This window comes from Ovis aries, chromosome 15 (genome assembly GCF_016772045.2).
Source record: "Ovis aries strain OAR_USU_Benz2616 breed Rambouillet chromosome 15, ARS-UI_Ramb_v3.0, whole genome shotgun sequence".
NCBI lineage: Eukaryota > Metazoa > Chordata > Mammalia > Artiodactyla > Bovidae > Ovis > Ovis aries.
The window spans coordinates 76,127,101-76,144,275 of NC_056068.1; the positions used below are offsets into that span (position 1 = coordinate 76,127,101).

Consider the following 17,175-nt stretch of genomic DNA (forward strand, 5'->3'; position numbering starts at 1 on the left):
TTTAAGCCTCACTGAAGCATTAAAAAAAAACAGCCATTTATCAGGTACAGAGAGCTTTTTAATGATTTATTCCTTCAAGAAAAACTGAGAATTCGTTCCTTCCATGGATCATGACTACTGGTCAGGCAGTGTCAACTGTCTGGACAAACTGGACAACTGGACAAAGTGTCAACCATCCTGAGGTCTGCAGCGTCCAGCATTGGCAGGGATCCTTAGTAAACCCACAGTGGACAGACGAGAAGGCAGCAGGTCAGATGTCGTGGGTGAGGCGCATCAGGCAAGGTGCACAAAAGAAATTAAAAACGGGGTCTCTGTGCTGAAGAGAACTGACTGAGAATAACTTTAGGTAAATGGGTTTCTTGAAAATGCTGATGGGGGGACAGGTGTGGGGAGAGAGGGTCACTGAAAAAAAAGGGTTCAATATACACAAATAATGATGGCTTCCAACTCCCAAGGCCGTGTGCCCTGTACTAAGCAAGCTGACCCTTCGCTGGGGCCAGACGCCCAGATGGCCTTCTGGAACCGGGGCCAGCGCCCTGCTGGGAGGCGAAGCAGGGGGTGTGGGGCGGGCAGGGGGCTTGGAGGAGGAGGGGGTGGGCGGGGAGGCGAGGCCTGGCCCGCCACAGTCCTGCCCCTGGCCCCTGGGAGCTTCCCTCCTGTGTCCGGCCGCCCGGGCGAAGGGGTTAATGCTATGGCCAACGGGGCGGCCTGGCGGGCCCGGTGGGCTCAGGCCTGGGCTCAGTGGGGCGGGTGGCGCCGCTCGGCCAGGCCCCCGCGGCCCAGCACCTCCCCGCTGAACTGGTAGGTGAGCTTCTTCTTCACCTTCTTGACCTCGCCCGTCTTGCCGTAGTTGCGCAGCGCTCGGGCCATCTTCTGGTAGGTCATCTTCTTGCGGTTGCCCTTCTGGATGCCCCAGCGGTGCGCCAGCGCCTCCTTGTGCTTGGACGAGAACTGGAACGTGCCCTTGTCCTTGTCCACCCACCAGATGCTGTCCTTCATGTCGCCGCTGCGCAGCAGGTCCAGCAGGAACTGGTACAGGCGGATCTTCTTCTTGCTGCCTGCGGCCGGAGACGGTCAGCGCCCACGGCCGGGACCCAGCCCGCCTCCCGGTGACGTGGGACCGCCCCCTCCTTCCCTTCCCGGTGGGGTGGTCGCAGGGGCGGAGCTACAGCCAGCGTGGCGCATGCGCACGCCCACAGCGCACGTGCTCAGACCCGGACGCGGGGACAGAGGCCTCCACCCCCGCCACGGAACACACGCAGAGACGCGTGTTGGCAAACACACCCATACGCAAGCACTCTGCTCTGTGGCCAGGCTGCTGCGTCCGTGGGCCTTGATCGGGGTGGGGATGGGGCTCAAGGGTGGCCAGGGTCAGGGCTGGTCCCAGGCTGGGTCAGGGCTGGGTCCCCTACCTGTCTCTCCGTGCAGGAGGCCAGGCCCTGGCTCCAGGCCGTCGGCCTCCCCGTCGGACACCTCCAGCGGGGGGCTCTGCCGCTCCCCCTCCTCTTCATCCGAGCTGGGCCGGGCGGGAGACAGCGAGGGGTACGGCAGGCACATCCGGGGCAGGTAGGAGACCTGGAAAGGAGGCGGAAGGAGGGTTGGGGTCCCTGAGGGACGGTGCAAAGCTGAAGGCGGCCAAGTAGGGGGGGGTTCCGTGGGGTGAGAGAAGAGGGGGTCCTGGGGCGGGGTGGCCGGAGAGGGGCAGAGGGATATGGGAGAAGGCTGGGGACACTGGAGGTCGGGCTTCTTACGGAGTCAGACGGGGTCCCCACACACAGGGTGCCAGTTGTGGGGACAAAGTGGCTCCTGACACCCCGCCTGTCTCCCTGGTTTGGGCGGCGGGAGGTGCCATGTGGACAGGCAGTTGCCTTGGGGTGAGGGGCTGAGGAGGAGGGTCGGGAAAGGGAGTCAGCGGGGAGATGGAGAGATCAGTGGGTTTCAGGACTCAGTGACTTGGATGCCAGACCCACGAGGAGCCAGTGAACGGGGTTGGGGCTCCAGCCCCCGCGTTTCAGAGGGCCCGCGATGAGGCCCCCGGGGGTCAGAAGGACCAGTGTGTGTGTCGGGGGGGGGGCGGTGGGAATGGTCCAGCCTCTGTCCTCGGTGGGGTGAGAGCAGACATGGGGTGCGGGGTCACGAGGTCAGCCGGGGGGTCAGGAGGCAGCCGTTGGGGCTCCGGCCACCGTTGGCGCTGTGGGGCAGGAAGCCGGGTTGAGTAAGCTTCCTGCGGAGCGCCCGCCTCACCGCAGGCGCCGGGCCGGGCCAGGCGGGGCGGCCCTGCAGGCACGCACCTGGTGACTGAGGCTGGCGTGGGGAGGAGCCATGGGGGTGTCGAGCACGTGCATCTGCTCCAGCTCCATGTGGCGGTAGAGCTGCTGCAGCTGTGGGGGCTGGACGCTCTGCAGCTCCGTGAAGTGGTTCTCGGCGAAGCTCTCGAACTCGCTGTGCACGTGGTGTGGATGGAAGTCCCAGTAATGGTCTGCGGCCAAAGCAGGAGGGGCTTATGATTGTATACAATATTATATGAACAATAATAGTATATATTATATATAATTATATATGATAACTATATATTAATATATGTAGCAATAATAGTATATATAAAAATAATAGCGCCAGGCCGTGTCCTCTATCATAATCACCAACGCCATTCTGGACTGCAGATTGGCATTAATCGCAGCACCACCCACCCTGCTATTTTCTGAACCCCAATTCCATAGATGGGTCTTTCCCAGGTAGCTCAAAAGGTAAAGAATCTGCCTGCAATGCGGGAGACCTGCTTTCATTTCCTGGGCGGGGAAGATCTCCTGGAGAAGGGCATGGCAATCCACTGCAGTGTTCTTGCCTGAAGAATCCCATGGACAGAGGAACCTGGCGGGCTGCGGTCCATGGGGTCGCAAAGAGTCAGACACGACTGAGGGACTTTAGAATACTCAGAATATGCTATGGATGAGGACACTGAGGTTTGGAAAGGCTACATGACCCGCCCCCAGTCAAAGCCCACGTTGGAGCAAAGCCTTTGTTCTCAACAACCAGTCTACTCTGCCTCCCTTGCCCATCACAAGGATGCCGGCTTTTGAGCCAGAGTCTGAATCCGGGCCGTTTCCTTTCTTTGCGGCCTCAGGCACATGCATTGACCCCTCTGTCAAACAGGGATGCTAGAAACTAGAAGGACCCACGCAAGTTCACATTTGTAAAAACCCCCTAGCCCCAGAGGCTGCACTCGGGAGCCGCTTCTCCTCCTCTTCAGACACAGCAGAGCTTCCTGAGCTGACTGGCTGCCCGCAGTCACAGCTCACTGCCCTGTCACACAGCCGAGGTGTGACTGCAGAGTCACAGGGCTAACATTCCTCAGCTGAGCTCCCTCTGTGGCCCCTCCAAGGTCGTGTCCTTGGGGAGCTGCACCTGAGTCCCAGGGAGGTCGCCACGGCACCCGAGGCTTTCCCGGAAAGCCCCTGGTGGGTGCTTTCAGAGTCTGCGGTAGGGTGGATTTGAGTTTGGGGAACAGCTCCGTGCCACTGGGAGCCCTGCCTGGGCCTGGAGCCGGTCTTCAGCGTGGTTACTCTGGGCACCTTTTCCAGGAATAAAAACCACCACACGTCTGAGGACTTCCTGGGTACAACTTGGAGTCCAAAAGATGTGACAGAGTGACAAGAGGAATTTTTCTCGTGTGACCCAGAGAGGGAGTGTGCAGGATGCTGAGACAGGTCACCATCTCCGGGACTGGCACAGGGCCTGCAGGGGGACTGCCACCAACCACCTATTCGTGTCTCTGTGTGTCTGTCTGCCTGCCCCCCCCCCTTTCTCACAAACACGTCGCTGCTCACGCATCCTGGAGAAACGACACGTGTTGTCTTGGCTCTGCACTGGCTCTCAGAAGACTCACTCATTTTCCAGTCCTGCTCTGTGGCGCCTTTGCCTTGTGACCCTGAGCAAGACATTTTATCTCCCTGAGCCTCTGATTCTGCAAAAGTCAGAGACCCAGCTGGGCGGTTACTGAGGTCCGATTCACATGTGGAATTATTTGAACCCACAATCCAGACTCCCACTTCCGTGAAGCTGCATGGCATAGGGGAGCTAACTGGGGCGGAGCTGGGTTTGAATGCTGGCTCTGGCACTCACCCTTGAGTGACACTGGGCAGTTCGTCCTGCTTCTCTATGCCTGTTGCCTCCGCTGTGAGATGGGGCTAATAACTACAACCAGCTCACGTCATAGGCTTGCTGTGAGGATTAAATGAGCTAATGCTTTCAAGGCACTTCAAATGGAACCTGGCACAAAGTAAGACTCAATAAACATTAACTATTATCATTCCCAGGTGGCTCAGTGGTAAAGAATCTGCCTGCCAGCGTAGGAGTTGCAGGAAACACAAGTTCGATCCCTGGGTTGAGAAGATCCCTAGGAAGGAAATGGCAACCCACTCCAGTATCCTTGCCTGGAGAATCCCATGGACAGAGGACCTGGTTTGTTACAGTCCGTGGGGTCACAAAGAGTCAGACACATGAGCAACTGTGCGCACACACACATCCACTGTCTTTATAATGGTAATTATTATGAATGTTGAATGCTGTCTTTAGAGAGCCTGAATCAGCACCTGAGCAAACAGCAGATACTTTAATACTTATCAATTCCTCATCTTCCCCTGCTCTCTGCCACCTTAGCCCATGGTCCAGAGAAATAGTTTGAGGGATCCTGGCTGTCTCTTTCTCCCAGAAGCTCAAGTTGGGACCCCAAGGTTGTACCAAGGGCAGAGGACTGTTTTTTTTCACCTTCGTATTCCCAGTGCCTACACGCAGTAGGTGTCTTGATGCTTTTGAACTGTGGTGTTGGAGGAGACTCTTGAGAGTCTCTTGGACTGCAAGGAGATACAACCAGTCCATCCTAAAGGAAATCAGTCCTGAATAGTCATTGGAAGGACTGATGCTGAAGCTGGAACTCCAATACTTTGGCCACCTGATGTGAAGAACTGACTCATCTGAAAAGACCCTGATGCTGGGAAAGATTGAAGGTGGGAGAAGGGGACGATAGAGGATGAGATGGTTGGATGGCATCACCAACTCAATGGACACGAGTTTGAGTAAGCTCCAGGAGCTGGTGATGGACAGGGAGGCCAAGTGTGCTGCAGTCCATGGGGTCGCAAAGAGCTGGACACAGCTGAGCGACTGAACTGGACTGAACTGCAATGCAGTAGGCACTGAACAAGCACTTCCTGAGGGAATGCATGAATCCTAGCTTCTTAAGAACTCTGACTCTCCTCCACCAAATCATCCAAATCTGAAGGGAAAACAAAACAAAATGACCCTTATTTTGTCCTTTCATCTTGCCTTGCATTAATAAGTCCCAGAAATTCTCCACTTGCTGAGAGAGAGGTGGCTCTGTCTGTATGGATGGGGCTCTTTGGGGCTTTGGGGCACTTGAGTGGACCCAGGTTCCTTTACAGCTGCAGATCTGCCCTGGAGCCCCACTCCAGGCCCTTCCCATTTTGCCTTCTCCTGCCCAGGCCAAAGTGCCCGGATCTTCATAGAATGCCTTATCCTGCCCATGCATGCATGCCAAGTCACTTCAGTGGTGTCTGACTCTTTGCCACCCCATGGACTGTAGCCAGCCAGGCTCCTCCATTTCGGGGATTCTCCAGGCAAGAATACTGGAGTGGGTTGCCATGCCCTTCTCCAGGGGAACTTCCTGATCTTTATAGAATGCCTTATCCTCCCCCTCAAATCCTCACACCTACTCCAGGTCTTTTGGGGTTTTTTTTTTTTTGGGTGGGGGGGGCAGGTTTTGGCCGTGCTGTGTGGCTCGTGGGGTCTTAGTTCCCCTCCCAGGGATCAGACCCGTGCCATCTGCATTGGAAGCACAGAGTCTCAATCACTTGACCTCTAGGGAAGCACCCCCTACTCAGTTCTGGCTTGGGGGCTCTGAGTTCTCTCTCTCTTGGTCTCCACCTCTGTCCCAGCTCCACATGAGACCCACGGGCTTGTTCTGGTGGTCCCAGCTTGAAGCCAGCACTTCCCACAGCAGGTCTCAGCACCGCCCCCCCCCCCCGGTTTGGGTCACTTTGGGGGCCAGAAAAGCTTGCAGATTTGGGGCCCATCTGAGACCCATGCAATCTGCAGCGCCGGAAAGAGACGGGAGAGTCTGGCCTTTCACAGCCCCCTGCAGAGGTTCGTTTGCTCACTGAGGCTCAGGAACCCTGCCCCAGCATCGCTGAAACCTGCAACAGAGACTCTTGGGCTACAATTAAGGTTTCAAAAGGCCCAACGGAAACCTTTCCTCTACCCTTGGTTTTGAGTGCTCAGGCAGTTGTCTAATAAACACTGTTTGGTAGGCAGAGATGAGTCGTCTGAAGGAACATCATGCCGTGAGTCCATCCTTATGCAAAGGTCAGCACTCTGAGCTCTTTGGACCTTACTCCTAGATGACTGCCCAGGAATGCTTTGCTAAATCCTTGCTTGTCACTTTGAGAGGTCACCCAGACTCTCCTGCAACTTATGTCCCCTTAGTATGACTTTCTGCTCCTCAAAAGGACATAGTGTCAGGACTTCCCTGGCTGTCCAGTGGCTAAGACTCTGTGCTTCCAATGCGAGGGGCCAGAGTTCAATTCCTGGTCAGGCAACTAGATCCCACAGGCTGCAGCTAAGACTTTGAATGCTGCAACTAAAAGAAAAAAAAGAAAAGAGATCCCACATGTCACAGTTGGGGAAAAAAAAAAAAAAAAAAAGACCAGGCATCAAGCAATGAAGATCGAAGTTCTGTGTGCCACACCTAAGACCAGGCACAGCCAATAAATAAATATGAAAAGTTACAATACAGGAGTATAGTGTCATTCACATATCCGGAGATAGCTCTGGACCCTCCCTTCTGCAACCTGTGGGGCAATCAACTCCTACTAGGCTTCAGTCAATATTTGGTTAAATGACCAGTGAAAGCTTACTTTCAATGTGTTTTTTATGTACCAGGCCCTGTTCTAAGTACTTAATGCACATTATGTCACTCAGTCCTCACCATAGCTCTGACAAAGTGGCCGCTATGGTCTGACCTTCCTTTTGCACATGAGGAAGCTGTGACTCAGAGACATAAAGTCCCTTGCCCACAGATAGTCGTTGGTAGAGTCAGGATCCAGACCCACCTGTGTCTGACTCCAGGACTGAACTCTTATCCCTATGCCGTACCACCGCTGAGGACCAAGACAGCCAGTGAAAGCTTTAAGTAAGACTTATGGTGACAGAATTTATGGACTGCTACTATCCATCTGTCTGTCGACCACCATTTACCCCTCATTCATTATTCATCATCCAGCCACCATCCAGCATCATCCATCCATCCATCTATCCATCCATCCACCCATCCATCATCCAAATATCATCTACCCATCATTCACTCATTCATCATCCATCATTTAACCCACCCATCCATCCATTTATCCGCCCATCCATCACTGAACCTTTATTCATCAAGCCAGCAATGACCCATTCATCAACATCTTTCACTTCTACCCTCTAAACCAGCTTCCAGTCTGGAACCAAAGTCTTACCCACACATCCTTATTGCTCCTCAGTTTTTTTTGTGTCCCTAACACCTAGATGTCACTAGGACAAAAATAAAATGATATTCAAAACAATCGCCCCCACACACACAAAATGCAAGCCTTAAGTGTCATTCCGTTGACCTTATCTCCTTCAAGCAGAAACCCCAGCCTGAAGCCATGGCTCTTACCAGGAGAGGAGAAGATCAAGACCAAGAAGGAAGATGAGGAATTAAGAAAGCAAGGAATGAGGAAAAAAAACCTTTGCAGGAAATCACAGACCCCTGGACAAGGGCTCCTTAATCCCAGCCCTCCTGCAAATTATTCAAACATGGAAACGGAGGTCCCAGCAAGCAGAGAGCGCCAGGTCTCATGATCCTTATTATTTCTTACACTGTATCCTAATTATTACGATTTTTAGTTCTTTCCTTTGTTAAGAAAGATAAATCTGGCAGGGCCTGTGTTTCATTCATCCTACAGCACCTGGCAATGTGCCTGGGATGGAAGCAAGGCTTGGTAGGGGAAGGAAGGACACTTTGGAAGGTGAATGAAATGAATGGATGATTAGAAGACTGGGAATAAACTGTGAATCTGTGGGATGAGAAGGTGAAAAGTGAATGGAAAGATGGAGTGGTGGAGAGAATGGTCATACTTTGGAACTCTATTTCCTCCATCAATCCCTCTGCAAACAGCATTAGGATGGCTATTATCAAAAAACAGAACAACCCGGGCCGACTGTATAACACAGGGAACCACATTCACTATCTCGTAATAACAGAATGAAAGAGAATCTGGAAAAGAACACATTTATACATGTATACATACATATATATAATCAGTGAATCACTTTGCTGAACACATGATATTGTGAATTAACTATACTTCATTTTTTTAATGGTTAAAAAGGCAGAAAAAGATTTTGGCAAGAATGTGGAGCAGTGGGATCCTTGTGCACTGTTGGTAGGAGAGTAAAATGGTGCAACCACTAAGGAAAACCAGTATGCTTGGTCCTCAGACAATTAAAAATAGAATTATCTTACAATCCAGCCATCCTACTTCTGGGCATATAGTCTCAAAGAACTGGAAGCAGGATCTTCAAAGAGGCATTTTAACACCTGTGTTCACAGCAGCATTATTCAGAGCAACCAAAAGATAGAAGCAACCCACGTGTCCATCAACAGATGAATGGGCAAACAGAATGTAGTATATCCACACAACGGAATGTTACTCAGCTTCAAAAAGGCAGGAATTCTGATGTACACTGCAACACGGGAGAACCTGGAGGATATTATACGTTAAATGAAAGAAGCCAGTCACGAAAAGAGAAACGCTGCATGACTCCACTAAGATGAGGTCCCGAGTGCAGGAACATAGGGACAGAAAGCAGAATGATGGTTGCCAGGGGCTGAGGGGAGGGGGCAGTGGGAGGCACTGTTTAATTGGTCCGGAATGCCAGTTTCGCAAGATGAAAAGAGTTCTGGAGCTGGATGGTGGGGATGGAGTACAGCAACATGTCCTTGAGCCACTGAGCTGTACATGTGCAAATGGTCAAGATAGTACATGTTATACTGTATACATTTTAATCACAACTTAAAAATAATAAACAGCAAATTCTATGAACCCTACCTTGAGAATCTATCCTGAATCCATCTGCTCATTTTTGTCTGTCTCGCCACCACCCTTGGCCAAGTCACTGTCATGTCTTGTCTGGATTATTCCAGTGGTTTCCTCCCGGCCTTCCCCCCTGTTCCTACTCTTGCCTCCTCTCCAGCTATTCTCCAGCCAGAAATTAGAGTGATTAAAAAAAAAAAAAAAAAAAACTTATTCAGTGGAGCCACTAGGTATTGGGAGAAGACACTAAAAACTTCCAGGGAGATAAAACAAAACTAAACAGGAAACAAATTTAAACAAAACCCCAAAATGGTTACATTCAAAAAAGAGGATATGGAATGACATCAGATTTCCTAAGAAAAACTCTAGTAACCTGAAGACAGTAGAGAAATGCCTTCAGTTTCAATGAGAAAAAAAATTTTTTTTTCAACTTAGATTTCTATACACAGCCAAACTACTGTTAATCAGGTGAGACCATAAAAACAGCAGGTAACACAAACAGCAATAAAACCTTACCTCCCAGACATCCTTTCTTAGGAGACCATAATGCTATGAGTAACAAATCCTTACATAATTTTCACTTTCTAAGCCTCCCATATGGAGTAGCTCACTCCATCCTTAGGGCAGTCCTGTGAAGTAGGTCTCGTGAGTGAGGAGCTGAGGCCCAGAGGGGTGAGACATCGTCCCTGTGGTCACCCCACCCGAAAATGGGGAGATGGGGCGTGACTCCCAGCAGCCTTGCTGTGGGGTGGGGGCCTACGTCACTGCTGCTCAGCCCTCAGAAACACAGTGATGAGAAAGTACAGGTAATCAAGATACGCAGCGTGGCTCAACTGTGAGCAATATTCACATGGTCCAAACCACGGAAAATTCAGATGTCAATTGAACAAACTTAGAATACAGACAAAGGGACTTCCCTGGTGGTCTAGTGGGTAAGACTTCATGCTCCCAATGCAGGGGACCAGGGTTGAATTCCTGATCAGGGCACTAAAAGCCCAAATGACGTGAACCTTGAGTGTTAGTTGCTCAGTCGTGTCCTCCTCTTTGTGACCCCATGGAAGGTAGCCCACCAGGCTCCCCTGTCCATGGAATTCTCCAGACAAGAATACTGGAGTGGGTAGCCATTCCCTTCTCCAGGGGATCTTCCTGACCGAGGGATCGAAGCCTGGTCTCCCGCATTGCAGACAGATTTTTCACCCTCTGAGCCACCAGGAAGCCCCCACAGGTGGAACACGGCCAAAAAGTGAAAACAAAATATTAAAAATAGAATACAGAGGAAAACAAATGCTGTATGATCTCACTTATACGTGGAATCTTTAAAAAAAGTAACAATTCAGAAAAGGAGTTCAGATTGGTGGTTGCCAGAAGTAGTGGGGGGTGGGGAGATTGGGCACTGGCGGTCTAAGGTGCAAGCTTTCAGCTGTGAGATAAATAAGTCCTGGGGAAGCCATGCACAGAATGGCTAGGGCTAACTGCTGCATGGTAACTTCGAAAGCTAAGAGTAGCTCCTGAAAGTTCTCATCACAAGGGAAAAAATTTTTTCTAACTGTATAAGGAGATGGATATTAACTAAACTTATGTGGTAATCATTTCCCAATGTATAGGTGTGTGAAATCATTAGCTGTTACACCTTAAACTCACATACTTATGTTGCATATCATAACAGCAATAAAATGAAAGGGGGGAAAGTTACTGTAACTATTTTGGTATGTGTGTGTGCTATAAATAACTAGAAAGTCAAATACTCATCTTTCATAGTACAATAGAATTCTCTAAATAAAAAATCAAGCTAGATTCATCTCCACCTGGCTTATAGAAAGTCCTCAATAAATGTTTGTGAATTAGTAAATAAATGCTCTTCTAAGCCTCAGTTTCAAACTTTCATGTATGTACTTGTCGTGGTCTGTAACAGAAAGACTGGAAAAATAGCTTTTAACTGTCTCTGATGCGCTGGATTGGCCATGGAGAAACAACTCTGATAAATTTATGTAAAAAGTAGCAGATTGCAGAACAGCATGATACTACAGTTCATTTCTGAATGGAGAGGATATGTATGGATGTATACACTTACAAACATACAAGATTAGACACCGTCAAATGAAGTATCTGCTAGAATAGACCAAGATGGCTATCAGTGCAGGGTAAGAATGAGAAGCAGGTAATATTTTCCTTCATACGCTGCTGTATTTTAAAATTGTTTGCAATGGGTATTTCTTGTTTGAATAATTAAAATTAAATATCTATAATTTCTTTGGATATTTACCAGACACACACACACACAAGGTTACTCAGATTGTGTCATTTCTTTGCTCAGCCCCCTCCAGTGGCTTCCCGCTAGGTGTGGGAAACACGACAAGCTCCCGCTGCAGTCCTCGGGCCCGTGCGGTCCTCCCCTGCAGACTGGCCTCCCTTCCTGTCCTTTCTGCTTCCTGTGCTCCCTTCCCACCCTGGTCCCCACCCAGGTCCCTCCTGCTCTTGCACCTGCTGTTCCCGCCCCTAGAACACTTATAGCTCCCTATCTGTGCATCTGTGTGCCTTCAGGACACTCAGATTTCCATCCAAGGGCCTCACCCGGGGGCCGTTCACCTCTGGAGCTCCGTCCTGCAGGCATACCCCTGGCAGCTTAAACCTGACATCTGTACCCAGAGATGCCGTTTGTGGCGAGTCCTTCTTTAGGGCCCTCACGTGCAGATGGCAGAGCCTGACTCACGGTGCTCTGCTTTCTACAGAACGTCTTTAGAGCATGTCTGCTAATTCAGCTGTTCCCCATCTCTCTCTCACTGGACCGTGAGCTCCACGAGGGCAGTGGCCTTGCCCGGCCTGCTCCTTGTGGCAAATCTAGCTCCTACAACAGGGTCAGGTCCACCACATGTAATCAGGGGCTATTTGGCGGATGGGCAAGAGAGGGGATGAGTGGACAAGTGGGCTGGACAACAAGCGTTGGAAGGACGGGTGGCTGTGGGCAGCTGGGTGGATGGCAGGGGAGCGGACGGCTGGGTGAATGGTGGACTGAGTCACCCGAAAATGAGCCTGTTGATGTCACAGAACCTTCGGTGCTTCTCCACTCCCTGTCGACGTGCTGGCTTTCTCTACAGTGCTCACTCCATCAGCCAGCCCCAGGCCTACCTGGTTTCTAGAGTACATAAATAGTAGCCCTGTATTACAGGAAGGGAGAATGCAGCTTCGGTAGACCCAAAGGAAAGGCACCCAAACCCAGGGAGACTGAGAAACGGTCAGGCCAGGGGAAAAACGATCCCTGATGCTAGCTAGCAGGGGTCAGAGGCAGCCCTGAGCTTGCAAGGACCTGAGCGGGCCTGCTGCCTGGAGCCACCAGGGGGCGCCAGTCCTCAAGCAGGGACCTGCTTAGGTCCCAGACTGGGTAGAAGCAGGTGTAGAGCTGATGTTGAGTCAGGGAGAGCCAGGCCCCGACCCAGGCAGTGGGAGCTGGAGGCAGAGCTGGAGGAGGGAGACTCTCTAAACTGTCTCTGTATTTTCCCCAGAAAGGATGCATTTCTTGTAGAAGTATAAAATGTTAAAGGAAGTGGCGAGGGGGGAGAATGTTTTTAAAGTCTTTCTAGTCCTCAGGTTCTGAAAGGAGCCTGTGTCTTCCCAGATGTGGCCTCGAAGGATGTCCACCCCTTATTCCCAAGATATGGTTTCCAGTTACAGTCTTTAGAATGGACATCAGGTGTGAATTCCAGGCAAAACTGTTTGCGGGCTTTGCCATCTGGATGTGAGGGCCCTAAATAAGGACTTGCCACATATGGCATCTCTAGGTACAGACATCAGGCTTAAACTGCCAGAGGTGTGCCAGCAGAATGGAGCTCCAGGTGTTAACGGCCCCCAGGTGAGGCCCTTCCTTGGCTATGGCAGAGCACGCCTGTCCCTGTGGGGTTGCAGACACCCCGCTGTCTGGCTTGCCCAGGCCTCCACACCCCCTGAAGAATCCCTCAGTGAAGACCCAGTAACCAGGCCACCTCGCCTATTGTTCAGAGATATTCCATCAATACACTGAGATCTACCACCGGTGACCTCTCTTAGCTCCCTGCCCAGGTTCCAGACACTGAAGGTCTCTCTCCCTTTCCCTGAATTTGCTTCAGGATTGAGCCTGGGCTTTGGGGTGGGGGGCAGTTAGACCCAGATAGAAAAAAGCCCTGGCCCAGGCCCCATCCTCACCCCCACCTCCAGCAGACAAGGTTTCAGCCCCTGCTGAATGAACAGCTCTCAAATGGGAGCGGTTCTGCACCCCGCCCCCACCACCAGGGGATATTTGGCAACTCTGGAGACATTTTTGGTTATCATGATTGGCAGTAACACTGGCGTCCAGTGGGCAGAAGCAGGAATGCTGGCAAATACCCTACAAGGCACAAGACAGAGCTCACAGCATAGAAGTATCCAGCCCAAATGTCAATAGACTGCTGTTAGTCACACGCAGTGGCGACTGGGGCTGCACCAATGAGGGGTTCAGGGTCACGGGCAGTGACAAGAATGGAGAAGAAGATGGGGGGTTGAGGGAGGAGAAGAAGACAAGGGTTCAATCCCTGGGTTGGGAAGATCCCTTGGAGGAGGAAATGGCAACCCACTCCAGTATTCTCGCCTGGGGAAGCCACAGGACAGAGGTGCACAGAGGACTACTGTTCCATGGGGCCCCAAGAGCTGGACGTGAATGAGCGACTAAGTGAAGCCGAAAAAAAAGAGAAAGCGCTGGGCCTGGAGCGGGCAGAGCTGGGCCCCCGCGGCCAGTGCGCCTCCTTGTACAAGTCCCGTAGCCTCTCCGCCTTTTTCGTCAGGTGGAAACAGGCCGAAAGGATTGGATGAGAAGATAAAACAGGGAAGAAGCTCGCCCGTGCCTGCACACCAAGGCTGCTCCAGAAACGCACGCTGGGGGTATGGGGTGTTGGTGGGGAGCAGGAGCGTGGGGTTTTAGGGTAGGGAATTCATGTCCCTGAGAGCTAACTGGATCCGATCCTCGGAATTCCAAAGAAGCCTCGGGAAGGGTATGCTTTTCCTTCCCCAGAACGCAGCGGTGGCGCCCGCCGGGGCCAGGCCAGGCTGGGGAAGTCAGGGCAGGGCGGGGCCTGCTACTCACCGCTGTGGCTTTCTCCATCACTGCTGAGATAGGGGTAATATTCGTGCGTTTGGCGTTGGTAGAGATCCGTGTCATAGGGAACTAGGTCTTCCGATGGCTGCTGAGAGAGGAGGGGGTCAGAACTCGGAGTGCGGCGGGGAGACCCCAGGCAGGTTGGCAGGACACCCCAGGATGTTGGGTCCACACTGAGCCCCTTTATCAACTGGGAGAGGCCACGCAGGGCGCAAGCGGGGGGACCCAGGGGTGCAAGAGCCTTGGCTCCGGCGGAAAGGGGGTGACAGAGACCTTGGAGGGTCAGAGGTCAAAAGAAGACAGGTCTGAGGGGACAGCTCCCCCGGCCACCTCACACTCACGCTCCACGGCATGCCCAGGTCCCAGCCTCACACACTCGCCCGCTCACAGGCACATCGACGTGCCTAAACCACCCCCCAAATGCACACAAACTCCCCCTGACACATTTCTTCCCACACTCCCAATGTGAGCTCACACGTCCACTCACAGCCCTCACACTCACCCCAGGCACACACGCCAGTATACACTTGCCTGTAGGCGCTTGCAGAGTCCCTGGGGTTGACATGCGAATCCACTCCCTCACCTCCAAGCGCGCTGACACACACTCACGCCCATGTCCTTGCTCGGTCACTCATGTTCCTGCACGCCCATCGCCCAGCACACAGGCTTGTCCTCCTGCCATAGTCCCCCAGGCCCCCAGGCTCTCTCGCTGCCCGATGTCCAGGTCCCAGGCCGGCTCAGGGCCCCCACCCCCACACTGGCTGTCCACACTGATGGGCTTTAAAGGACTCACCCCACGCAGGGCTAAGGCCATGGCTTTGGGGGCCTCTCCCTCCTCCCCTTTCCTCCAGAGACACTCCCTGGTCCCCCTCCCTCCGTCTCCCCATCCCTGTCCCTCCCCACCCCACTCCCTGGCCAGGCACTGGGATATGCACACCCAGAGGCTTCCCGACAGTCACCAGGCCTCTCCCCACCCCCGCGCGTGTGCCCAAGGATTGCACAACTGTCACCCCGGCCCTCGGGGCTTGGTTTGGGGGCCAGAGCTGCCTTGGGAGCCCACCTTCACAGGACCCACTCTGCGTCCCCCCTGGACTGGGCCAAGGGGCTCAGGAGGCTCGCATGGAGCCCAGGAGGACATGTCTCCCACTCAGCTTTAGCTGGGGTTCAGGCATTGAGAGGTCAAGGGTCAGAGACAGGGTGGCCGGGCCCCGAGGCCTCTGGCTGTCTTGAGGCAGAGTGGGCTCTTCCTGAGACCACCCCCTATCACCCTCTGCCTGTCTCCCCCATCTTCTAGGTTCCAGGTGGGGGTGGGGGGGCCAGGGCCAGGTCAGAAGCCGGCTGGCTTGTCCCATCTGTGCCCGGCCCTGCGTGGAGCCTGGCTCTGGGTCTGCAGACAGCACAGCCCCACAGAAGGGTGTCAGGCTGGGGTGCCTCCCTGGGGCTCTGGGCCTGCCTGGGGTGGGGTGGCCGGGGATAGGGGGAAGGGAGCTGCCTCCAAGCCGGGAAAGCTGAGTCAGATGGGCAGGCCCGGCCAAGCCCTTCCCAGTTACCCCCAGGGCTCCCCATCCCCGGCTGAGTGCGGAAGGGGGTGAGGAAAGGGAGAGGGGTCCTCTCAGAGGGGCCTGGTGGTGTGACACCTGCCGGAGGCTGCAACTGTCACTGAGAGCGGGAGCGGAGGGGGTCTGCCCCAGACGGCCGCCCTGCCATCCCTGGAGTCCCCTGGGACGCCCGCTTCTTCACCTCCGGCCTCAGCCGCTGCCCTCACTCCCGTCTCTCCTTGGACGAGGTCCTCCCCCAGCCCCAGTCTCAGCCCCGGGAAGGCTCTGCCCTCCTCTCCGCAGTCCCAGCCCCAGCTGCCTGGCCAGCCCCTGCTCCCCTTGCTGCCCCAGCCCCCGCCTCTGCCTCCGCCACTCGGGGCCCAAGGCCCAGACCTCTCGGGTCAACAGGCACGTCCTCTGTGCCTGGGTGGCAAGGACCCAGGTGTAAGGCAGCCACGGTCTCGAGGAGCACCCAGTCCAGGGCCCGGACCTTCGGCCTCTTGCCTCCTGCCCTCCAGCCCTTCACTGTCCCGGGGACCGGCTTCCCTCCACGCCAGCCTTCCCGCTCCTCCACCACCAGCTCCCCGCTGCCCTCACCACCCTCAGCCCAGCCCCCCCAGGCCCGTGGAACCCCGGCTGCCACCCAAGCCCCATCTATAAATAACCGTTCAGGCCCCATCGATCACAGCCCCACCGTGGGCCCGGCCCTCAGCCCGCCGGGGTGTGCTTGCTCCAAGGAGGCCGATGGCCCTCTTGCTTGGGTCTCAGGCCCTGGGGCTCCAGGGAGGAAACACCAACTTCCCACTGATAGGGGAAGGCAGGCGGCGGGCTGGCGGGCAGGTGGCGGGCGTCCGAGGGCCGCGGGCTGGGCTGGTGGAGGAGTCCCGATACTCACAGGGGGAACGAGGGGAAACCCTTCCATTTTGCACGCCTGTAACATCCAGCCGAGCTCCGAGCCGGTCAGGTCCCCTGCCTCGGTGGGGGCCAGTGCGGAGCCCCTGGGGATGGGGCGCCCCGTCGGGGGTGGGGGGGGCTGGACCGCTTCGGGGCGGGTGCAGGGCTCAGGCCTGCCCCTTGAGCTACAGGAGCCCTGGGTGAGCCCCCTCCCTTGACATTGCAGGGCCAGCGCAAGTTCCTGATTTTATCGAAGGCCTGCCGCTGGGAGATAGTCCCCTTGGGGTGACATCACTGCCCCGGCCCGTTTGCATAAATCTCTTGCGCTACAGGAAGTCTCTGGCCGGCTGGGGCAGGTGGTGCTCCAGGGGCTGGCCTGGGAGGCTGAGGGGGAAGCCGGGACTGTGAGGGGCGGCCTTGAGGGCTGGGGTAGGGTGGGAGAACGGGAGGGCGGAAGGCTGGCTGCACCACCACGAGGAGGGCCTTGCTGCCCCCCGGGGCCTGTGGAGGC

The 17,175-nt window shown here is 54.2% G+C and overlaps 1 protein-coding gene across 3 annotated transcripts; it reads right to left on the reverse strand.

The window, feature by feature from the left end:
- Nucleotides 1–36: 36 nt before the first annotated feature.
- SPI1 (Spi-1 proto-oncogene) lies at nt 37–16,907 on the reverse strand. 3 transcript variants are annotated; one of them, XM_027979753.3, is made up of 5 exons: nt 16,666–16,907; nt 14,221–14,317; nt 2,292–2,479; nt 1,413–1,575; nt 37–1,058 (listed from the first exon to the last, which is right to left on the reverse strand). In XM_027979753.3, the coding sequence occupies exons 1-5, from the start codon at nt 16,708–16,710 to the stop codon at nt 739–741; spliced, it is 813 nt and encodes a 270-aa protein (XP_027835554.1). In that variant the 5' UTR covers nt 16,711–16,907; the 3' UTR covers nt 37–738. The 3 variants fall into 3 exon arrangements, with proteins under 3 accessions (XP_027835554.1, XP_027835553.1, XP_042089452.1); XM_027979752.3 differs by having other exon boundaries at nt 14,221–14,320; XM_042233518.2 differs by lacking the exon at nt 16,666–16,907 and adding an exon at nt 15,026–15,061.
- Between the last annotated feature and the right edge of the window lie 268 nt (nt 16,908–17,175).

Excerpts from the sequence above, each read along its gene's own strand:
- SPI1 (XM_027979752.3), bottom strand. The coding sequence starts at position 16,710 with ATGTTACAGGCGTGCAAAATGGAAGGGTTTCCCCTCGTTCCCCCT. Across the intron at positions 2,480-14,220 it reads TGATGGAGAAAGCCACAGCG|ACCATTACTGGGACTTCCAT; the intron begins GTGAGTAGCAGG and ends CTTTGGCCGCAG. Across the intron at positions 1,576-2,291 it reads ACGCCAGCCTCAGTCACCAG|GTCTCCTACCTGCCCCGGAT; the intron begins GTGCGTGCCTGC and ends CCTCCTTTCCAG.